We start from the raw sequence: 24,471 nt of genomic DNA on the forward strand, positions 1-24,471 counted from the left end.
AGAAATATTCTGTTTATCTTCTGAGTAAGAATAGAAGGAAACATGAATCAGTTACTGATGGCTGTATTTGGAGCTCTTGGATTAAATATTTTCATTGGAGATTACTGTCTTTTTCATCTAGACAGAGCTCCTTAAAATGTGCGTGCGTAGGATTAGATTCTGAGGTGACTTCTGTCTACACTAGTCCCCTTAGGAAACTTATAAAAATCTTAATTTTGAATGTTAGCCTTTCAAACTGTAAACCATTGTCCTGGGTATAGCTATTTAATTCTGCTACCATGAATTTGCATGTAGGTAATTCACTAGTACTCTTCACATTAGTTTCTGACCTCCTGTGTTAATTTGTTAATAGCTTTGCAGTCCAGGTGGTTCATATGATAATGCAAAGCCAGTGAGAGTATTTGGATTTCTAATTGTGTGACTGACAGTCTTTTGAGAGTAAATCTTCATGAATTGACAAAACATTTGTTTTCTTTGAAAGCAGAGCAGTTAGTTCCCTTATTTCTAGTTCCCATAAAATACATAGTTACTATCAGAGACATAAGGCAAATAAAGGTTGTATAAGTAATTTAAAAATATTATATTTTCTATTTTTTCCCCTCAAATAATTTGAAGTTTTTCTTTAAGTCTTCTGGACTCATGATGATCAGCAGGTAGCCATACCCCGAATACTGTTTTGATAGATACCACATTCACAGTAGTACATATAGTCTCAGAGCTGGGAGGACACTGATGTGTTATGTTAAATACTTGAATGTTCTAGATTTTAATGTCAGGAGTAGTTTATGTGTTTCTGTTCTTGGCTATTGAAATAACAAGAAAGGAAATAGCAACAGGACTGAAAAAATATTATATTAAATTTTGCTATGTACTAATTTGTATTTAAAACTACGATATGCAACAGTGTGAAAGGTAGTGGAGGTATGTGGTATGACAGTGCTTACTAATTCTTCCATTTTGTGAATCGCATGCTTGCGATAGAATCATAGAATCAATTAGGTTGGAAAAGAACTTTAAGATCATCAAATCCAACCATTAACTTAGCACTGCCAAGTCCACCACTGAGCCATGTCCCTAAGCGCCATGTCTACATGTCTTTTAAATACCTCCAGGGATGGTGACTCCACCACTTCCCTGGGCAGTCTGTTCCAGTGCTTGACAACCCTTTCGGTGAAGGTCTTTTTCCTAATATTCAATCTAAGCCTTCCCTGGCATAACTTGAGGCCGTTTCCTCTTGTCCTATTGCTTGTTACTTGGGAGAAGAGACCGACCCCCGACCTGGCTACAACCTCCTTTTAGGTAGTTGTAGCGAGCAATAAGGGGATGATTGCTTTCCTAGTTCCACTGGTCAAACTGTTTCTGACACAAGCCAGGATGCTACTGGCCTTCTTGGTCACCTGGGCGCACTCCTGGCTCATATTTGGACAACCAATGCCCCCAGGTCCTTTTTCGTCGGGCAGCTTTCCAGCCACTCTGTCCCAAGCCTGTAGTGGTGCCTGTGGGTTTTTTTGACCCAAGTGCAGGACCTGGCACTGAGCCTTGTTGAACCTCATGCAGTTGCCTTGGCCCATCGATCCAGCCTGTCCAGATCCTCCTGTAGAGCCTTCCTACCCTCGAGCAGATCGACACTCCCACCCAACTTGGTGTCATCTGCAAACTTACTGAATGTGCACTCGATCCCCTCGTCCAGATCATTGATAACATTGATAAAGAATATTAAAGAGAACTGGCCTAGTACTGAGCCCTGGGGAACACCACTTGTGACTGGCTGCCAACTGGACTGAACTCCATTCACCACAACTCTTTGGGCCCAGCCACCCAGCCAGTTTTTTTACCCAGCGAAGAGTAAGTGAAGTGTGACTGGTACTGTTTTTTAGTGTCAGAAAGCAACATCTGCATCTTCCTAATTCTCTATGAGTTCAAGTAGGATGGAGTGTGTAGATAAGAATGTTTTAATTTATTTCAGCTTAGAAGTCTTTCACTTGGAAATTCACGACAACTTTTTTTTTCCCCCTTGCATAGAAAGTAGGGGTGACTGGGCCTCCTGATCCACAAGTCCGATGCCCTTCTGTCATCGAATTTGGCAAGTATGAAATCCAGACCTGGTACTCCTCGCCATACCCACAGGAATACTCAAGGTATGACTGAACATTCGTCTCCTTTGTTCTGCTTCAGTGTTTATGGGAAAGCTGTACTCCAGCAGGCATAGAAATCTTAAGAAGATTCTATCTGAATGTAGAACACAAACAAAGTACACATTATCCAGATACTTTTCGTGGTAGTTAATAGATGTCTTAAGGTCTTTTTAGGCTGAATTAAAAAGTTAAGCTCTCTGCAACAACCTGCACATGCTTTGAGCATTTGAACTGCCACAGGAATATGTGATTAGAACTGACATATTCCGCACTCTGAGGAGGGAGCAGCCTCAGCTGAATGAAGTGGTACTGGGCTGTTATTAAGCATGTAAGTGATTAGAGTGTCTGACTCTCAGAGTATGTTGGTTCTTTACATGCGGTACAGAATGGTTTGGGTTGGAACAGACCTTTAAAGCCCATCTAGTGCAACCCCCCTGCTGGGGACAGGGACATCTTTCACTAGATCAGGTTGCTCATAACCCCGTCCAACCTGACCTTGAACACTTCCAATGATGGGGCATCCACAATTTCTCTGGGCAACCTGTTCCAGTGTCTGACCACCCTTATCATAAAAAGTGTCTTCCTTCTGTCCAATCTAAATCTACCCTCTTTCAGTTTAAAACTATTGCCCCCTGTCCCATCACTACAGGTCCCAGTAAACAGTCTTTCTTGGTCTTTCTTATAAGTTCCCTTTATATATTGAAAGGCCGTAATAAAGTCTCCCTGGACCCTTCTCTTCTCCAGAATGAGCAACCCCAACTCTCTCAGCCTTTCCTGATAGGAGAGGCTTTTCAGCCCTTTGATCATTTTTGTGGCCATCCTCTGGACTCACTCTAACAGGTCCATGTGTTGTACTGAGGACCCCAGAGCTGGATGCAGTGCTCCAGGTGGGGTCTCACCAGAGTGGAGTAGAGGGGGAGAATCCCTTCCCTCGACTTGCTGGTTACGCTTCTGTTTTTTGCAGCCCAGTATACAATTGGCTTTCTGGACTGCGAACGCACATTGCCGGCTCATGTCCAGTTTTTCATCTACCAGTACTCCCAAGTCCTTCTCTGCAGGACTGCTCTCAATCCCTTCATCCCTCAGGCTGTATTGATACTGGGGATTGCCCCGACCTAGGTGCAGGACCTTGCACTTGGCTTGTTGAACTTCATGAGGTACGCACGGGCCCGCTCCTCCAGCCTGTCAGGGTCCTGCTGGAAGGCATCCCTTCCCTCAGGCGAATCAACTGCAGCGCTCCTCACAATAAAAATTAATAAATTTGTTTAGGGAATAGGTTGTTAACTGTGTATTGTATTTGATTGGAAACAGCTGTATACTATCTATGGGAGTCGAAAGAGAAAAATAGAGATTTCACAGGAATTACTTTGATGTATTATTTTTATGCTGTATGTATTTCAACACAGCTAAAGAAGAAATGTTTAATGTTACATATTTTGGTATCTGAAAGGTTGTTCTGCTGTGATGCATGTATAGTTGTTTTGATGTTCTCTTAAGAACTTTGCTAACTATCTAAACTGCAAACTCTCTAAACTTTAACTTGATTCAGAAACAGAATTAACTTCTAAGGGCTGTAGCTAGAGAGGGGAAAATTAAATAAAACTTATTTTACCATTTAATAAGAGCATGTGGTCTGTCATGAGCAATTATTCTAGCTATGCTAAAGTCACAGAGGTAACTGCAAATAGTATCCCTGCCCAAGCTAGAGTATGTAAATGGAGTTAAATCACAACAATGTCAGGACACTTAGATTCAAATTGTTGATGTCTATGTAGTATGTAAAATGGTTTTAAAGCAGACAGATAGATGGTGTTGTGACCCATTGCTCAGGGGAGCATACAGCTGTCTGTTATGAGAAGTTGTTCCTATTCTCTCCCTTCCCTTATCTAATCCATCCTAGCGTCACTAGTGTAAAAGTGGGGGGTTTTTTGTGTTTTTCCTAGGATTTTAATCAATGCGTGTATTTCTTCTGGTGTAACTTAATAATGTAAAAGTAATTATGCATGACATTACTCTTTTTTTAATATGCATTTAGTATGGAATAAGTAAGTGCCATGACTTTAAGCATGGTAAGGTGTTTTTGGCCTGATTAGCACATACGCAAGGTCAGTATACACTGGTTTTGTTTTCCTCAAGTTTTCTATCTGCAGGAGTGAGGAATTTTATACAAAAGTCTGTATCTTCAGTCTTTGATCTTTCTTTATCTTTGCTTACAGGTTACCCAAGTTGTACCTTTGTGAATTCTGTCTAAAGTATATGAAAAGCAGAACTATTCTCCAACAGCATATGAAAAAATGTGGCTGGTTTCATCCTCCAGCCAATGAAATTTACAGAAAAAATAATATTTCAGTCTTTGAGGTAAGTTAAAAACTAAGCCACTCGCTTTTATCTATAAAATAGTCTTTAGCACCTAAGTGCACGATAAGTTTTCCATAGCCCTAAAGATCTTCATTCTTGAAGCATTCAGTTGCTAAGATTGAAGAACTACAAGCAAGTAGTGGGAGCTGACCTCATATATAGGTTATTTATCCATAAAATATATGAGAAGGTTCACTTTGTAAAAGTTCTTTTTCATTTAAGGAAAATAAATTTTGAATTCTCTCTTAAACTAGTGAATATAACAGTGACTTGGCCGCTGCTTTTGTGCTGTGGAAGTTTAAGTTCTTTGAGCCGCTACCTGTGACAGAGAAGTCTTCCTCTCATGTTAGACATTTCAAAGGTACAGGGATACCCAGATGAAGCATGGCTTTGCATGACAGCAAATGGAGTGACAAAACTTTTCCTCGTTTCTGTAAGGTTGATGGCAATGTCAGCACTATCTACTGCCAGAATTTGTGCTTGTTAGCCAAACTCTTCCTGGACCATAAGACACTCTATTACGATGTGGAGCCATTTCTTTTCTACGTGCTGACACAGAATGATGTCAAGGGCTGTCACCTTGTTGGCTACTTTTCCAAGGCAAGTATTTGAGTACTTCAGACTTGGAACTGCATTTGCTATGGTGAGAAACACTGCTTCAGAGTCTTTAAATTGTTGTAATTTACGCCCTTGCATTACATAATACGGGTATAGACATCTGTTGCAACCACATTTTATTTATGTTGCATTCAGAGACCAAACTACACCAACCAATAAAACCAAGTTTCTTCATAATGTTGTATAGCATATATTCTGCAAGGAACTTGCACTGCAGCTAGTAGCTAAAAAAAACGCAAACTCTTCAAATGACTTCCTACTGTGGGTGGTGAGGGATAGTACCATTTGGGAGAGAAATGTTGTTACCAAGTAGTTCTCCCTCCTCTTTCCTTCTGTAAATATGTTGTTTTCCAAAGAAGTTTGGCAATTTTACACCTCATTTCAACCCTTTTTTTTTTTTCTTGAGGGAACAGGGCCAAGATTTCAGATATGCCTTTCCTTAAGATTTTTATCTGTAATTGTTTTACTTATTTTTAAATAGCTTTAATTGACACTTTTCCTTTCAGTCTTCAGAACAACAGATTTGAGATTGGATTTTAGTATGTTTATGGTTATTCACTGGAATACTGCAGTCTTTTTCAGTGAATTTAGCTACCTTCAGATTTATGCTTTGAACTTTATCTGCTACGCAGCCCATGTTCTTTACTGTATTGTACTTAAGCAGAAGGTGGATTTTATGTCAAGGTTTCATTCTTGTTTTTCTGAACTGAAATTATGGTAATAGAGTTTTAATATTATTCTCACTCTTAAAGTCTTTCCTTGGCTTGTGTACAATGTTGTTTCTAAGAAACTTTGTGGCTTTCTAGCTCAGTTTTGCTACAGAAGCAGTTAGAGACTTGTACAGAACAACTTCTATTTCTCACTGGTCTTTTTTTTTTTTTTTTTTTTTTTTTTAATTTGCTGCTTTTCTTTTTTTTTTCCCAACAGGAAAAACACTGCCAACAGAAGTACAATGTTTCCTGTATAATGATTCTTCCACAATACCAGCGTAAGGGCTATGGCAGGTTCCTAATTGACTTCAGTAAGGAACTTTTTCTTCGCTTCTTTTAGTCTTTATCTTTTCATATTTTAAAGAAAAACTTAACTGTGGAAGAGGATATTTTTCAAAATTAAAAAAAAAAGTCTTGGGACAAAGGATTCTAAAGCTCACAAAGTCATCTGAACTTCACAATTTACTCTTACTGTTGGAAGGCTTCAATTCTAAAGAAAAATTGATAATTTTCCCTCTAATTCTCATGTTTCCTGTGTAAGCAACTTATGGTGGAAACTATAGGCATGTGTCTGTATAGTGTTTTTAGCAGAAGCTTACCTTGTGCATGTAGTTCTTTGTACAGAAAGCCAACCCTAAAACTGCATGGTCTGTTGAAACCTTCAGCATCTTGATTAAGTGAATGAGTGTCTTAAGCAAAACGTAGTCTTAGTTACGTTTCAATGTAGCTTTGAGAGCAACAAAACCAGACATACTTAGGCTCTGAATACTCAAATAATTCTCAGATTCATGCATGGATCTCAGCAAGTTCACAGGGAAACTTGCCACTGTAAATGTATCTCTCTTGTTATGCTGAGTGCAATCTAATGCAGCCCTCCCTGTGGACGTGCTAATTTTGGAGTTAATGTCCAGAGGAAAAACCCTACTGGTAGAATTGTATTAGAATGATTTTGCTGGTAAATATCCTTGTGTAGGTAAGCTATTGTTTTCCTGGAAATATTGGTGAAAAAAAGGAACTCAAGATGTATCTTGAGAAATCAACAGATGTGGGCTATATTAGAGCAGCAGTGAGAAGACACATTTGTTAGCTGGTTCCCCCCTCCCACCTTTGTCACACTGGGGAGGATATAACCTTTTGGTCTTTACTGAACCTGTGCGGTGTATCACAGTCTTAAATTAATTAAGTCTCTGCAGATAGAGCTTGGTACTCTTCAGTATGGCCCTGAAGTTTGACAGTAGAGAATTTTCAAGAAAATTGTTTGCCATGTTAGTTTTAAATGGCTAAAATGTTCTCCCTTGGTCATCTTCAAAATTGCGATTGCAATTGGAAGATACTAGGCAGACTGTTTGTGTACTTCAGGCTTAGTATAGTTTCTAGGTAGGCAACTGCTGCCATCTTGTGGCATTGCCCGTAGCCAATATCTGATGGCAATGTAGTTTAGAAATCTCATACTCTATCGTTAAATAACAGGAGTTTAAACAAACAAAAAAATCGGCCAGACCACTCAGTGTATCCTTCAAAATTATGTCTTGTAGGCAACATTTAGTTACTTTCTGGAAAAATGCCTTTGTAAAAGTTGGGGTGGAAACAGAAGCTATAAATGCTGATTATTTTTTTTTTTTTAAAAATTATTTTATATCTTCAGGCTATTTGCTTTCAAAGCGTGAGGGTCAAGCAGGATCGCCAGAGAAGCCCCTGTCAGACCTGGGGCGCCTCTCATATATGGCTTATTGGAAAAGTGTAATATTGGAGTGCCTTTATCATCAACGTGACAAGCAATTAAGCATCAAGAAATTGAGTAAGCTGACTGGAATCTGCCCTCAAGATATCACTTCCACTCTACATCACTTACGAATGCTTGACTTCCGTAGCGATCAGTGAGTACAGGAGTCCTGTTGTATTTCCAAATAATTCCAGATGTATTTGAATGAAATCTAATAGTATTTAGAGACAAGTCACATCTAATAAGGTTCATTTTATTTAAGACTGTAGAGATTTGTGATGCACGTGTGTGGTGCAAACATTGTTCAGTGTGAAAGCTGGATCGGATTTCCAGCTGTCTAGCTCTACAGCTGTGGAACTTCTAGTAATTTGCAGTTGTGAGAGAAAGCAAGCTGATCTCTTGGCCACGTTCTCTTGGGGTCCCTCAGCATAATCAGTCTAACATACTTGCAAAGCAGAACAAAGAACAGCAACTTTCCTTCTGTAGAGGGAAATCTGTTCCTTTTTTCCAGTCACTGAGCAAGACAGTTGTTTCTCCCCTTTGGTCTGTGTCTCAAAGGTGCCATTAACTGTGTGGATTAACATGGGATGCTTGAACAGTGGGACAGATCACTGGGAGAAATGAGGTGTGTGGATATAGAATAGAGGTAGTCTGCTTGCCCAGCTGAGTGTACAAGTCAAGTGAAATACTGGGAATTATTCCTGATTCAGACTGTAGCAGTTTTGGGAGTGGGGTTGTGTTCTGTTGTGTTTTGTGTTAGACTTGGAACTTACTCGGAAAACTTGAAGTTATTTGAGAACAGCTTTATGTCCTCGTTTCACAGTATACTTTAATTAGCAATATCACTCCCAGCCCTCTGAATAAAATCCACTCTGGTAGTGGGACTGTAACATTTTAAAGCAGTCCTTTTATTACTGTTCAGTGTCTTTCACCTTATGTTGCCTGTTCCCCAAATGGCCTACCCCTTGTCCATTTAACACATAATAAAAATTATATTCTGCAGCTGAATGTTATCCATGGAAGGATAATGGCTTCACCATTAACAAGAAGTGGAAAGAATTTAACAACACTTTCTCAGTTTTAAGATGCTTTCTGTGGTAGTCCTCTGGTACTGCAAATTGTACAACTTTAATGAGCTTTCTGTCCTCTCTGAAGTTATTCATGGCAGCACTGATTGCGAGTACACAGGTTTTTCTGTAATATATGTTTCACATGATAACATGTACAATATGTAGCCTGTTGTTGATCAGAGTATTATTACTGTTTAGATTTGTGATCATTCGTCGGGAGAAACTTATCCAGGAACATATGGCAAAGCTTAGAACTAATGTCCGACCTATAGATGTGGATGCAGAATGTCTGCGTTGGACACCTGTTATAGTTTCCAACTCAGTTGTCTCTGAAGATGAAGAGGAGGAGACAGAGGATGGGGAAAATGAAGAGCAACAACAGCAGAAAGAAAAGGATCCAGAGACCAGTGTAAGAGTGAATCTGTTATTTCTGTGTCACATGTAGTTATGCTCGGTGCTTTTGCAGCCAATGCTAACAAGATTTCAAATGCTAAGCTTGGGCATTTGGCATGATTGTAAAAAGCAATGCAGTCATGATTAGTTTATGTATCTTTATAGTTTCAGATTAGAAACTAAAAATAGGGAAAACATTGAGGCATAGTCTAGAGAAAGGCTAAAGACTATCTCTGAAAAGAGTAAAAAGGCTCTACCCTTAATGATTTTTTCAGTATGTGTTGGGAAGGGCAGTGTTTAAAAGAAAAAAAAAGAGGGCAAAAAACCCCACACCAAAAACCACAAACAAAAACCCCTGCCTCCCATGCTCAAGGAACATGGTCTTTCATCAGATTATTGAAATGAATTTAGGTTTGAAGGACCCATTTGTTGTGGCTTAAACCTGGCAGGTAGCTAAAGCAACCACACGACCGTTTGCCCACTTCCCGCTGCCCCCCCTCAGTGGGACGAGGGAGAGAATCGAAAAGGAAAAAAGTTAAAAACTCATGGATTGAGATAAAGACAGTTTGGACAGAAAAGGAAGAGAATAAGTATAAGAATAATGATAAAAGAATATACAAAACGAGTGATGCATAGCACAATTGCTCCCCACCCGGAACCAATGCTCAGCTGTTTCCTGAGCTGAACCGCCTCCTGGCCAACTCCCCAGTTATGTACTGAGCGTGATGTCATATGGTATGGAATATCCCTTTGGCCAGTTTGGGTCAGCTGTCCTGGCTGTGTCCCCTCCCAGCTTCTCGGGCACCCCCTGCCTTCTCATTGGCAGGGCAGTATGAGAAGCTGAAAAGTCCTTGACCGCTTAGCAGCAACTAAAATATTAGTGTGTTATCAGCATTATTCTCATCCTAAATCCAAAACGCAACACTTACACCAGCTGCTAGTAAGAAAATTAACTCTATCCAAGCCAAAATTACGACACCAGTATTTCTGTAAGTGACAAATAGCATAAATGGAAATGAATCAACAAAAGCTCTTAACATTTTTCACCAAAGATTTTTGCTGTGTACTTTTGCAAAAGCACTAACAGCTTCAGAATTGTTGCCCACAGAGCAGTGAAGATTTCTGAAGTCTAGGCTGCTGTCCTTGAAGGGTTGCACACTCACATCAGGTGATGAGTACCGACTAGAATACTAAGAGGCAAATTATGTGATGATACTTTATTTACGTTAAACTAATTGTGCATTTTAATGGACAAATAGCTTCGAGTTTGTCTCTTTTTTTCTTGAAAATTACACAAATACTGTGTATTGAAGGTAGAGAGATGTTTGCATTCCAGCAGGCCACTAGATGGCTGCTGCTGACTGAAGTCACTTGTTGGGAAGGTAATTGAGGTATATTATCACCTAGGAGGAAAGGAGTAGCACTTAGCACTGTTAGAATCTTGTAAAGGTCGATTCTTTTGTTATTCTCAGATTCTTAAAAGTCATTCTTGTTAAATTTTTCTGATTTCTTGCTCAAATGCTTTTGTGGATTTGAATTCAGGATAGACGTGCATGCTTAAACAGGAAGTGTGAAATCTCTTTGTTTTTATTTAAATCAGATGGTAAAATCTGTGTCATGGGAGAAGAAAGAGCAAGAGCCTTACTCACCTGCAGAGAGTGAAAAAAAGCCAGATATTATTGCTCCAGCTAATTCTGCACGGCCAAACAAGCACATTTTTCCCCTGGATAGTCTTCCTGCAAACAGTCAGCCATCACGAAGAGGTCGATGGAACCGCAAGGGCAAAAAACTTCGGGAGCCCTTTTGTGAGAAGGAGCCAGTATTACCCATTGAGGACAAAACAGCGGTTCCCAGCGGGCGATGCAGTGAATGCGAGGAGAAATCAGCAGCCTCGCGAGGCCGGTGCAGTGACTGCGAGGAGAAGTCAGCAGCTTTGCAAGGAAGATGTGGTGAATGTGAGGAGAAGTCTCCAGCCCCCAGAGGCCGGTACACTGAAGATGAGGAAAAATCTGCAGTTTCCCAGGGACAGTATGGCAAAGGTGAAAAATCTGCAATTCCCCGTCGGCGGTACAGTGAAGGTATGGAAAGGTGGAGAGGGCAGTTGAAAAAGAACACAGAGCCACTGAAGTGTAGGTTCCCGGAGGACTGCGACAGATTACCCCGCCGCTACAGTGATAGTGATAGGGCACTTCTGAGGTGTTTTAGTGAGAGCAGTGAAGAGGAAGATGATGAGCCTGTGAGTCCTCGATCAAGCTCTCCACCTGTTCTCACCAAGCCAACATTAAAACGAAAGGTGTGTGCCTTATTTCTCGTTTTCTCTGACTATATCATGCAGTCTGTCTTGTTGGTGCTTTCTGAAGGATTGTGCAATTTGTGAAGTATGTATTAAGCGTACAGGTAGCATCTGCTCACTGTTCCAGAACTCACTCTGTAGGGTACTTTCTGCTACCTTTTTGTAGTGGTGGTTATTGTTGAATCAGAGGCAGTTGGGTTTTTTTCTTAATTCTAACTTCTGCCTTCTGCTTTCAATTTTTCCACCTTGGTTATTAAAATTTTACTCAGTCACACAAAATAGAAACAGATATGGTCCTAATTTTAAAGGAAGTTTGCAAAACACAATGTTATCTAAACATCTAAAATCATAGCATAAAGTCTTGGAATGATTTACCAGAGAGATGTGAATTCTATCAACACGACCAAGAAAATCCTCTCTTTGTGGGATGCTGCGCTAAAAAGTTCTCTTCTATATCATCTTTGCAGCTTATTCTAAACTATTCACATCTATGTTGCAGTGTCTCTGAACTTTCAGCTGTTATGGATGGGCTGTTAGCTTCAGCTGTTTAAATGGTTTATACTATTACACAAATGTCAATCTAACAATTTTCATGGAAGTCAGTCATCTTGCATTGTATTTGACATCTGTCTAACTGAAGGCAGGTGCCAGACAGTGTTTCTAGTGAAGTCAGGATTCCAGAATGGACCCCTCTGGTCCTGATTAGACTGTTCAACTCTGCTATTCACGTTTTCTTTTTATCAGTGGTTTATTTCTACTGCATGTGATAAAATGTCTTCTCCCATCTTCCACTTTCAGAAACCAATTCTTCATCGGAAGAGGCGAGTCCGCAAGCGTAAGCACCACAACAGCAGTGTTGTTACTGAAACAATCTCAGAGACCACAGAAGTGCTGGATGAACCATTTGAGGACTCTGACTCTGAACGACCAATGCCTCGATTAGAGCCTACATTTGAGATTGAGGAGGAGGAAGAGGAGGAGGAGGAGGATGAAGAGGAGGAGAATGAACTTTTGCCCGGTGGATACTTTCGGCACTTAGCCCCACCAGACACACTCAGGCATAGACCCTCTTCTAACAGGAAGTCCAAAGATGAGGAGGAGTCTGATGACACTAATGGTATGTTTGGTGGTATGCTGTTGAAAGTTTGATATAGTTAGTGTGTCAGTGAATGTCAGATGATACTAGCTCATGATGGAACAAGCTGCTTACCTAGTCTTGTAACTTCTAGACAAACTGTAGGGTTAGGCATAAATTACCAGTCAAACCAGCCTCAAACATTCCCAAGTCTTATGAAAAGGTAGTGCATGCTTTTAACTATCTTACTAGCAATGACCTGATCACAGGGTATCCTTTTGATTCAGCTTTCCTACTGGAATTGGTATCTATGATTGTGGAAAGACATATGCAGCAGGGTCGCTTAGAGAAATATAACAGAAATTAATTGGAGTGCCCTCAGTTTTCTGTAACAGAAATAATAAATTGTCTCTTTTGAGATGCTGTTCTTCATCACATTGCATGTCCTGCCTCTCAGCTTCTCATATCTCCTTAAAGTTCTCTGAACCTTCAGTTCATAAAATAAAATTATTTGGTTGGAACTGGTTACTTAGAGTGCACTAACAATTCAAAAGAAACATCTGTCATTCAGATGCTCTATTAGTAATCTTCATTATGGCTGTTAGATGTGTTGTTCTCTTGATGGTCTACACAGTGCAAGGCAGTCAGCCAAGTAAAAACGAAGAACTGTGTGAAAAGTATGGTGCCATTATCCCACAATAAAAAATCATTACTGGAACTAACTCGTTAATTTATGGCTTTCAACTAGCCTGTGGTTAGCAGAGGAGACTTTTTCCTTAAAAGTACTCAAATACTGAAAGCATCAATATGATTATAGCCATGTGTGCTATCCATTTCGCATCAGTTACCCTTAAATCCTTATAGCAGCGTATAACTATTCACATTTAGTGCAAACGCATGTTGATGCGGCATTGTTTGCTTAGGGGGAATATGTGCACAGTCAGCTTATACCATTGTTTTTTTAATTCTATTGCGATCAGATTAGTCATGAAATACATTTTTATAGTACTCCAGCACCATTAATAAGACTGCAGAGTTGGGAGAAGATCTGTCAAATAAGTGGTTTTCAGTCTTTTTCATTTGTGCTCTTCCGAATGTTTTCTGGTGGAGATGCAGATCCTTTTAGAGATTCCACACACATATATTGCTTTATAAAATACATCAGTGATTTTTAACCATCTTTTGCAGACTACAAATAGTCTGTAGAGTTCCCAGGGATAAAAAATGGTATTTGGAAAACCACTGTTTTAACTTATACCCCTTATATATACACTACAACGATAAATTTATTGCTCACTTACTTTATAATTACTTTACTTTCTTACTCTCCGCTTGTAATTTAGTGCTTTCTGTTCCTTTATGTCGCTTCTGTTGCCTTTTTCCCCCCTGAACTTCTGCAAATTTGTCAGAACCTCTGAAGTAATAAAGTAGTACGCACACTATTTTAGGGTATTGCTGCTCCTGACATCAAACTGTATCTGTTGGCTGCTTGTGCCTTTAATGCTGGTGCCTTTGCATATACGTAGTAAAACTGTAATGATCTTAGAGAAAATAGAATGTAGTTTTAATTACCTGAACATGTTAGCCCATGGGGATAATCAGTCATCATAAACAGCTGGCATTTTTTCATAAAAAATTAAGCTGGGTGGAGGGAGGCAGCAGTGCCTTATGACAGTTCAGAAATACGGTATTGCAGTCATTAATACTTGGTTCAGATATAGACTGTTTGAATCATAACTATCAGTTAGGAATGTTTATAGGAAGCGTAGGGTTTTTTTGGAAGTTTTCCTATCACTACAGAAACCTTCCTGTAATTTTCTCTTTTTTTGTTTTTGAACTTTCTGACTAAGGGTGGTTTGGTTTAGATTTTTCCCTGAGAACTTAATCTCTAGCTGAGGCAATGCATTGAAAGTGTTTTATGATTTCCCTGAGAAGTAACACTGCAGTCTCTTAGATTTGGTGTCTGATGAGAATTTGAATTGGTTCTGATTACTATCAGGGCTACAGTGAGAATGGATAGTTTGGTGATTTGAGGCCAGTATTTAATAAGGTTTAGGCATTCTGGAAGACAGAGTGTGTTTTGTGGTGTAGAAAACAAATAAAGCTTGTGTCTCTATATTCTACCAATTCTGTGCAACTTGATTAGTTTTGCATGGGGGAAGATGGACCTCTATAATGGGCTGGGCTGTATTATTTTGCTTTTCCTTTTTCCTAAACCACAATAAGTTTTATTGTGAATGTGAGTACTGTAAGGATCTTCTGTTCAAGCTTGCGTGCACACTGATGTTTAAGTGCAACTGAGCACGTACATACATTTCTCAGTATCCTACAAAATGATGCACGTGAAATCTCCAAGGAGGGAGACTCCACAACCTTTCTGGGCAGCTTGTGCTAGTGCTCAGTCACAGTAAAGAACTCTTTCCTGAAGCTCCTGTGTTTCAGTTTGTGCCCATGGCTTCTGGCACTGGGCACCACTGAAAAGAGCCTGCCTCCATCTTCTTTACACCCTCCCTTAAGGTATTTGTACACATTGATAAGATCCCCCTCCCGTGAGCCTTCTCTAGTCCCGGCTCACTCAGCCTTTCCTCATCAGACAGATGCTCCAGTCTCGTAGGCATCTTAGTGGCCCTTTGCTGGGCTCTCTCCAGTAATTCCATGTCTGTCTTGTACTGGGGAGCCCAGGCTGGACATTTTTAATATTACATTGTTATAAGGGGAGCCTGCCATCATAAGATTGTTTAATATTTTTAGGAATAAAAAAAAAAAAAAAAGAGTATATCCATGACAGCGCCAATAAAAGCAAAGGGTCTTTACCTAAGAGGTGGTAAATGTAATCCTCTGTAGTAGATAGGAAATATGAAAGAAGGGGAAGAGAAATAGTGATTTATTTTTTTTTAATTTTTTTAAAGAGGTGGATTATTTTTTTAAGGACTTAAGCGTTAATGCTTTAACAAATACTAGAAAGTAATGTTTCCTTCTTTCTGCCCAATGATATGCTGACTGTGGCAGATCCTTTCTTTGCTTTAGTCACATTCCAAATATTTGTTTTATGGATGACTTCAAGGAGTTGTTTAATTTTGAATTCAGTATTTGTTTTAAATTCATTTTTTAATACCTAGATATTTTTTTTTCAGAATGCTTCTCAAATGAGGTATTTAGAGTAAATGCCTATCTGAGCAAAGGGAAAGAGTAACTCAGCTGACCTATGATTAGGTTTTAAGAAGTGTTTGGAAACTACTAGGAGCACGTTATTTAGTTTTACCTTTGTTGCATAACTGTGGCCTTAAAACAGCTCTTCTTGGGAAATTTGTAGCATGGAATTAATAACATTTTTTAAGGTGGTAGAAAGGGCAAAAGTGTGAATAAATTACTCTGAATATTGGAGGGAAATTGATCTTATATAGTGGGATGACCAACCAAATTTCAGGCGCATCAGTGTGATGTTCGTTGTAATTTAACTAGTTGGACAACTGGCTTATTACTTAGTAGAAAGTCCAGGGAGGGTTATTTGCTCAATACAAATGAACACTGGTATGTGAAAAATATATTTGTCAGACAATGATATACATTTTGCAAGACTGCAGCTTGGTTAATAAGGGTAATTGATGTTACCTAGTTAATGTTTTGAGAAGTATTTGACTTCAAACCATCTGCTTAAGCCGAAATGTTACAGAATCAAGCTATTACATATTAAATAAATCAAGCTGCAAACAAGGAGTAGTTAAGCAGTTTTATTATTAGTGGGGTGCAAGGCAGATGGACTAGATGATCGTTATAGGTCCCTTCCAACAGAACTATTCTATTCTAAGGGAGATTGGTCTGGGTCATGTGTCTGTCTGTACTGCTATTTTATGGATAGATTAGAAAATAATGCACCAGCTGACAGAAGAAAGAGGGATTTGGTGAATGAAGTGAAGGTCAATTCACTGATGAAGTCTTTATGAGAGTATTTGAAGGTTGTGTCCAGTTATTAGCATGGTTTTCTAGCTCAAAGCCAAAGAGATTCAGATGATCCTTTAATACATGAACAGAGGAATCTCAAGTGGAGTAGAGACATTCTGTCATCTCTTTATTTAGCTCTGGTGAAACTACTACAACCATCTTTACTTATTTACAGTTGATAAGAGTATTGATAAACTGGAATCGTGCAAAGACGAGTCATGGGCTGATTAAGACACTAGAACAAATGTTCTTTAATGATAGGCTCAAAGAAAGCAGAGGCAAGAGTGACTTGATAGATAGTGAGAACTGTTTGGTAAGAGAGATCTTCTGCCTAGATAAAAGGAAAACTAATACAAAAGCAGATTAAGTAAATTCAGTGTCTGAAGACAGTTGTTGCAAGTAGTAGCAGACAGCTGTTGCAGTAGTTTACCAACAGTTGTATAAAATATCACTGAGCTAATTGACAGGTTCAAAACCAAATTAATTCAGGGAATGCCTTACGGTCTTCAGTAAGTTCTCAGTAAATGATGACATTCTTTTCTGGCTGTATAAGCTCTGAACCTATTGTAGTGTTTGGAAAGTCACTGAAATGCAAAACTTGCTTCATCAAATAAAAATTAGATGAGGGAGAAATTCAGCTTCCTTTTAATGATTTCTCAGATAAAAAAAAAATTCAAGAGATAGCCAAATTCAGTCCCCTGCGTGTTTCTACCTCCATCTAAAAGCATAAGCTATGACAAAAGCAGAAGTATTTCCTTTCTGCAGCAGAAGCACAAAATTCAGATCTAAATAGAAACACGCTTTTCTGGCAACTTCATGTGTTCCCCTACGCTGGAGCATTTTCATTTGTCAACATACTGTATAAATAAAAATTTTAGAGTGGTGAGTCTTTCCAGGACTTTATCATAGAGCCTGGTGTTTAATTTGAATTGTGTATTAAAGGCTTAGAGCTTTGACCATGCGAAATCTTGAAAGCATTGGTGTTCTTTGAAAATGTAATGTGCAATGTGATTGCTAATGAGCAGACCTTGATCCTTCTTGTTACCCTTCACAAGAAATCTCTAAGCTAGTGTTGATACATAAAGTTGATAAACATGATGGGAATGCTTGGGAAAGATTCCGTGAATGCTCAGGTCAAACAAAAATGTTTGAACAGTATCTTTCAATTTGTGTTTTCAGGTAACCCAACTTTGAAACCATTATCTATGCTGAGAAAATGTGACGCAAAGGATTCCTCACTTGAGCCAGATACTTCTACACCCATGAAAAAGAAGAAGGGATGGCCAAAAGGGAAAAGCCGAAAACCACTCCACTGGAAGAAGAGACCTGGTCGAAAACCAGGTTTTAAACTGAACCGGGAAAAGGTGCCACCATCAGTTCAGGATGAAGGAGTTGATGGAGTGGTAGCTAATTCAAAACCGGGGCGTAAGCCCAAAACTTCAGATAAAGAAGAAAGCGTTGAGCAGAAAGAAGAGCTGCCTCTTATTGAGGAAAGGAAAGAGGAAGATGCGAATATGGAAGCAGAAGAGGTAGGAGAGGGAGAAGAGGAAGATGTAGCCAGCAGTGAAGTAAGAGCAGTTTCTCCTGTGGACAGCAACAGCAGTCCAGTGCCAGAAGTAAAAGAGCCTGAGATAGAAGAGGAGGTAGAGGAGAAGCCACGGGTTTTAGAAGAGCAAAGGCAATCAGAAGAGGAACAGCCAGAACTAGATGAACCTGAGCATGACCATGAGGAAGAAGAGGAAGTTGCAGTAGTGACAAATCAAAATGAAGATCATGACGCTGATGACGAAGATGACGGTCATCTGGAGTCTGTGAAGAAAAAAGAATTGGAGGAACACCCTGTTAGAGAAGGGGTGAAGGAAGAGCCTCAGGTGCAAGAATGTTTTTTAGAAACAAGCATACCAAGCGGTAGAGAAGTTGCTAAAGAAAAAGATGAAGCAGAGGCAGATTCTGAGGAAGAGCAGGCTTCCAATGAGACATCGGTGGGCTCAGAGCATGTCCCTGGGTCTGAAGATGATCATGAAGAAGAGCAAAGTAATAAAGAAGGGTTAATTGAATTAAAGGAAGAGGAAGAGATTCCTCATAGTGAACTAGATCTTGAAACTGTTCAAGCAGTCCAGTCCTTGACACAGGAGGAAAGCAATGAGCATGATGTAGCTTACCAGGACTGTGAAGAAACGCTTGCAGCTTGTCAGACTTTGCAGAGTTACACCCAGACTGAGGAGGATCCTCAGATGTCAATGGTTGAAGATTGCCAGGCCTCAGAACACAACAGTCCAATATCCTCTGTTCAGTCCCACCCCAGCCAGTCTGTACGTTCTGTCAGCAGCCCAAATGTGCCTGCTCTGGAGAGCAGTTACACCCAGATAAGTCCTGAACAAGGATCGCTGTCCGCACCCTCTATGCAGAACATGGAGACCAGCCCCATGATGGATGTGCCTTCAGTATCGGACCACTCTCAGCAGGTGGTGGATAGTGGCTTCAGTGACCTTGGCAGCATTGAGAGCACTACAGAGAATTATGAAAACCCCAGCAGCTATGACTCCACTATGGGAGGCAGCATTTGTGGAAATAACTCTTCCCAGAGCAGCTGTTCATACGGAGGACTGTCCTCTTCTAGCAGCCTCACTCAGAACAGTTGTGTTGTCACTCAGCAAATGGCAAACATTGGCAGCAGTTGCAGCATGATGCAGCAAAACACTGTCCAGCCTGCAGCAAATTGCAATATCAAGTCACCTCAGAGCTGTGTAGTAGAAAGGCCTCCAAGTAACCAGCAACCAACAACGCAGCCGCAACAGCAACAGCCTCAGTCACAGCAGCCACAGCCCCCACCACCACCACAGCAGCAACCTCCGCTGTCTCAGTGTAGCATGAACAACAGCTTCACCCCAGCACCTATGATCATGGAAATACCTGAATCAGGAAGCACTGGTAACATAAGCATCTATGAGAGGATTCCAGGGGATTTTGGTGCTGGGAGCTATTCACAACCGTCAGCCACGTTCAGCTTAGCCAAGCTGCAGCAGCTGACGAACACCATTATGGACCCTCATGCCATGCCTTATAGCCATTCTCCTGCTGTGACTTCCTATGCAACCAGCGTTTCTCTGTCCAACACAGGATTGGCTCAGCTAGCTCCCTCTCATCCGTTAGCAGGCACACCGCAAGCACAAGCCACTATGACACCCCCACCGAACCTGGCGTCCACCACCATGAACCTCACGTCGCCTCTGCTTCAATGTAATATGTCTGCTACCAACATTGGTATTCCGCATACGCAGAGGTTGCAGGGGCAGATGCCGGTCAAGGGGCATATTTCCATTCGCTCTAAGTCAGCACCGCTGCCCTCTGCAACTGCACACCAGCAGCAGCTCTACGGCCGCAGCCCACCCGCAGTTGCCATGCAGGCTGGTCCTCGTACGTTAGCTGTTCAACGGGGCATGAACATGGGAGTCAACCTAATGCCAACCACCCCTTACAACGTTAATTCCATGAATATGAACACCCTGAATGCCATGAACAGCTACAGAATGACACAGCCTATGATGAACAGCAGTTACCATAGTAACCCTGCCTACATGAACCAGACAGCACAGTATCCTATGCAGATGCAGATGGGAATGATGGGGAGCCAGGCCTATACCCAGCAGCCTATGCAGCCAAATCCTCATGGCAACATGATGTACACTGGCCCCTCCCATCACAGCTACATGAACGCTGCTGGGGTGCCCAAGCAGTCTCTCAATGGACCATACATGAGAAGATGAGCAAGATGAACTTGCATCCTAAAAACTGAAATATATATAAATAAAGGAACCTTTTATACTGACAAACCAGAGAAAATGGACCTTTTTCCAGTTAAAATATTGCTGTAGATTTAGAGGGATTTTCTTTGGTTTATTTTATTTTTTAGGAAGCCTGGTCTTTATTTTTTGGATTTTTTTTTTTGTGTTTTTGTTTTCTTCACAATCCTGAAACATTTTACAGCTAAAATCATTTACAGATGTTTTTTAGAGGGGAAAACATGCACAAAATCTTTTCATAATTTAAAAAGAGCCTTACTTTGCTGACAATGTGGACAGAATATGTGTAACGGTGAAATCATCTTTCTGAATATTTTTTTCAAATGTACGTCCTTCTCCCTCCCCTGTGCCCCTCTGTATGCAGTTTCTAGTGCTGCAGTCATGTAAAATGTTTGACATCTCAAAGAATAACAACCCTTCCCTCTACACCCCACCTAGCATTTCCTACTTCTAGCAGGAGGCACTTATTGGGAGACTTGGAAGGGGACACAGAGGATAAATGAAGCTCTTTATTTCTGCAAGTCAGGAAAAATTTTTAATCTTTAATTTTCCCTGACTCCCTCGCCCTCAGTAAAATTTGGAGTTCCGTGTAAACGATAAACTATTCGCATTGGTGTTTTTGTAGATGAGTTAATTGAAATTGTATGTTTCATGCTGAAAATATAATGTAACTTTAAAATGATCCCATTCACCACCCAGACGTGTGCATGCATGCACACATGTTCTGTCACTCTGAACTACTGGAAGCGTCTCAAGAGAGAACTGTTTGTATCCCTTACGCAGTCAGGAGGAGGATAGGGTGGTTAATGGTCTCTTAGGAAGATGGTTGCAGGCTCTTCTGGTGAACTGCAAGTCAGCCACAACTCTGAGATCCCAAACTCTGCTTTAGTATGTACTTCGAAATGCTGAGGGTCTTGGTTCTGAGCCTTTGAGTCAGGCTGAGCTCAAAAGCAGCTGTTTCCAGTGGTCTGCCTCTTAATCTCTTTTGCTTAGGTAATCTTGGAAGATAAACCGTACGTTTTAAGTGACTTGATGAGAACCCTGTGGTGTCCTTGTCACTCTTCCATTCCTGGTATGGGGTAGGAAGTTGCTGAATGTGCCGCTCTTTGGGGGGTGTCAGTGATGTTCTCCCTGATTCTCCCACTGTGTTTGAGACCCATTTGATAGGAATAGCCACACCTTTGATCTAGCGTGGGAAAATAAGGGAATCGGCCTGTTTTACAGGAGTGAAACAGTCCAAACACCATAGTAGGACGCAGGCGGCAGGATTTTGCTGTTTATTACCGCATAATCCAATTTACATTCTTTTTGGCTATGTTGCTGGCATGTCACCCAATACAAAAAGGGACACCATTTAATGTAAAGTTCTTTTTTTATTGTATATGAAGTAGAAATACAGACACATTAATAAGACTAATTTCTTTTGTTTTTAAACCAAAAGAGTAAAAGAAAGTTGGGGTTTCTTCAGATGCACTAAAATGGACTTTCCTCCAGTAACTGCTAACCATAAAAGGCAGAATTCAAAGGACTTCCACTTTTTATTTGTTTAGTTTTGAGCATGTACAAGGCTGTGTAGGACCCCATTTCTCTGTATATACTATTCCAGTTCCAAATAACCCATGTAGAAAGCGCACTGTGCTGCCCTCTCCTTCCTAGATCTTCAGCTGTGTCACTGCTTCCCGATTGCTGGGGTGGGGTGGGTAGGGGTGGGTGGGGGTCGGAGACAGGAGGAGAAGCTGTTGAAACGAGGGCCGTGAATTTAGTTTGTTTGCCGTTATGTTTGGTTTGGTTTTGTATGTTTGTTTGTTTTGGTTTGGTTTTTTTTTTAATCAATTGGGCAGCTCCCTTTTCCACAAGCCTTTGTGACTGTAGAACTATTGTAGAAAAAAAAAAATGTTCTTTTCTATATATAAAAAGAAATTATCCAACGCAGTAATATTGGTACCTACCATTTTTTCACTTCTGTTTAAAAAAAAAAATAATGTATTTTTAGCAAGATAACTTGGGTAATCTTCTAAAAGAAATTAAAAAAAATCTCACTGTTAGTGACTTTGATGCCTTTTAAAAATAAGAGCTTTTTCATTTCATTCCATCTTTAAAATTTTTTATCTTTGTTGTAGAATATTAAAAACTATTTTAAGAAAGATAAAATTCTCTTTAAAGAGATCTCTAGAGTGTGTGAATAGGAGCTCCAGATGCCTCTAAAAGCCGCATGTACAAATGAAGCTGAGTCTATTCCTGTCTGTTTATATTTGCTTTTCCTGTTTTGTAACCTCTTTGTACTTTGTTCATGGTGACTTGTAAGCTAAGGGGAAGGGGTGCCTAGATGCCTTTGTAATTCTCCATGTCATACGCTCCTGGCTGGATGGTCTCCCTTCCTCTCCTTGTATGTAATATCACTTTTTTTTCCCCTTTCTAGCAAGTACTTTCAAAAGAACTCTGTACATTTTAACATAAAAAATAAATTATGTTGAGCCATTTTGGATGTCAGTTGTGCGTGTGGATTTTTTTTCTTCCATTTAAGCAGTGAACTCTGTCACTGATCCTTGGTCCTGGGAATGTGATTCCCTGTTGGCCTTTTGGTCTGGAAGAGAGATGGTACTTGGAGTTTAAGATCTCTGTCCGTGTTAATTTTTATCTGCAGCTTCTAATCCGAGTAAGATTAAAAATAAGAAGAAAAAAAACCAAAAACTTGAAAGCTTCTCCAGAAATCATCGCCTTTAAATTCCTCTCTGCAAGGGTTGCCCAAAGCTTAAGCAAAGTGCGTTAGCTGGGTTTGGTCAGCTTCTGTTCGTCCAATTGCTCGAGTTTTGACTTGTGCACTTAAAAAATTGCAATGTGTGTTTGAAGCTTTTTTTTTTCCCCCCCTCTCTTTCAGTTGTGCTCTCGTCTCTGTAGTTAGCGCTTCGGATAGGAGAACTAGAAATTTTACCCAGCAAATTTACCCTGCAGCTTCAAGGCAGAATCAGCTCCGTCATGAGCTTTATGCTGCGGTCCCGCTCGGTCTGTCGCCGTGCGGTTCTTCCTCCGCGAGCTCACAACTTCCAAAACGCTAGATGGAAGCAAAGTTCCAGCGAGTGCGTGGTCATTGCCAAAGTTTCTCTGTGATAAAGGCTGGATCAATAACCACGAGCTGAGCCGCCGCTGACAATTCACGGGCTGACTGCCCTTTGTTTCCGGAGCCGAAGGATCCGGAGGGCGCTGGCCGTGCTGCAGCCGAGCGGGGCTCCAGGAAGAGCCCGTGTGGGAAGAGGCGAAGTGGCCACCGGAAGCTTCCAAAGGCTTTTCCGCAGATGTGCTGTCAGAAGTATGTCTTCGAGTAAGCAAACTGTGTTGTGTGTCATGGGAAATAAATGAAAAGGACCTTGAGATCTAGTAAAATTAAGTTTGGCGTGTTTTTCGTATCTCCAGCCCTCGCCAAGACGGAATAGAAATTTATGTAAGGTGAGGATGATAATGCATCTTCCTTTAAGATGATGTATTTTTCCTTGGAGTTGTTATATTTGTTTTATTGAGGCACCTGAATTTTCAGATCAAACATGTCAAGGTACAGATAGAAGTTAATCGTACAGGGGTGCTCCTGGGTGATTCATTCATTTATTCTCACAACAGTTTTTACGTTATTCAGGCATGATAGAGACAGGGTGGCCTGTGATTAAGGTTTTCACTACTTTAATCGCTTGTGAATTACAGTGAGTACATCAGCAGCATTCCAGGTAAGAGTCATCAGGATCTCGGTGGATACGCATCCTGTGCGTTGGCAGGTATGTGTATTACTATCCCATAGTCGGTGCTGGAGTTAAGACTGAATTAACCGTTCTGTGCCAGAAAGCTGTGTTTAATTGCTCACAGCTTGCTTATAATTTTTTTTACGTTCATTAAAGGAAGCTTTGGCACATCCGGTAGCAAAGTTACGAGGTGATGGGTGCCACCCCAGCGTGCCCTGGTTTTCCCCATACTTAAAATGACTCTGGTTTGGGGTCTTGCGGGATTTGCTTGTTATTTTCTGTATATGCTGAACTTACCAGATTTGGTTTGACCATTAAAATGTGCTCCGCTTGAATTGTTATCTAACGATACTGTTGGAGCCAGTTTTTATTTATTACAATTTTCAGAAACGCCTCTCACTTTTAGGATACAATATGGGTTTTAAAAGTAAAATACTAACCAAGAATTGTGTGTCCTCCAGCAATTCCAAATGGCTTTAACTTCCAGAATTAAGGTGCTGAGTGATTAGACTAGAGTATAATTCTGCTGCTTTAGATAACTCTAGAACTTGAAATGGTCACGGCAAATCACTTCCATGAAATAACAACATACATTTATGTTCTAGTAAAATGCTCGTATCATA

At 40.4% G+C, this 24,471-nt stretch overlaps 1 protein-coding gene across 2 annotated transcripts in view; it reads left to right on the plus strand.

Moving 5' to 3' along the window:
• KAT6A (lysine acetyltransferase 6A) overlaps positions 1-22,610 on the plus strand; it is a 52,663-nt gene extending 30,053 nt beyond the window's left edge. For both annotated transcript variants that reach the window (XM_075736773.1, XM_075736772.1), the window contains exons 10-18: positions 2,023-2,138; positions 4,352-4,493; positions 4,932-5,093; positions 6,039-6,132; positions 7,467-7,698; positions 8,813-9,023; positions 10,608-11,300; positions 12,099-12,417; positions 17,497-22,610. In XM_075736773.1, the coding sequence (XP_075592888.1) occupies positions 2,023-2,138; positions 4,352-4,493; positions 4,932-5,093; positions 6,039-6,132; positions 7,467-7,698; positions 8,813-9,023; positions 10,608-11,300; positions 12,099-12,417; positions 17,497-20,084 (4,557 nt within the window). In that variant the 3' untranslated portion in view covers positions 20,085-22,610. The remainder of the gene's footprint in view (positions 1-2,022; positions 2,139-4,351; positions 4,494-4,931; positions 5,094-6,038; positions 6,133-7,466; positions 7,699-8,812; positions 9,024-10,607; positions 11,301-12,098; positions 12,418-17,496) is intronic.
• The last annotated feature ends 1,861 nt before the right edge of the window (positions 22,611-24,471 follow it).

This window comes from Balearica regulorum, chromosome 27, assembly GCF_011004875.1.
Source record: "Balearica regulorum gibbericeps isolate bBalReg1 chromosome 27, bBalReg1.pri, whole genome shotgun sequence".
Classification (NCBI taxonomy): Eukaryota; Metazoa; Chordata; class Aves; order Gruiformes; family Gruidae; genus Balearica; species Balearica regulorum.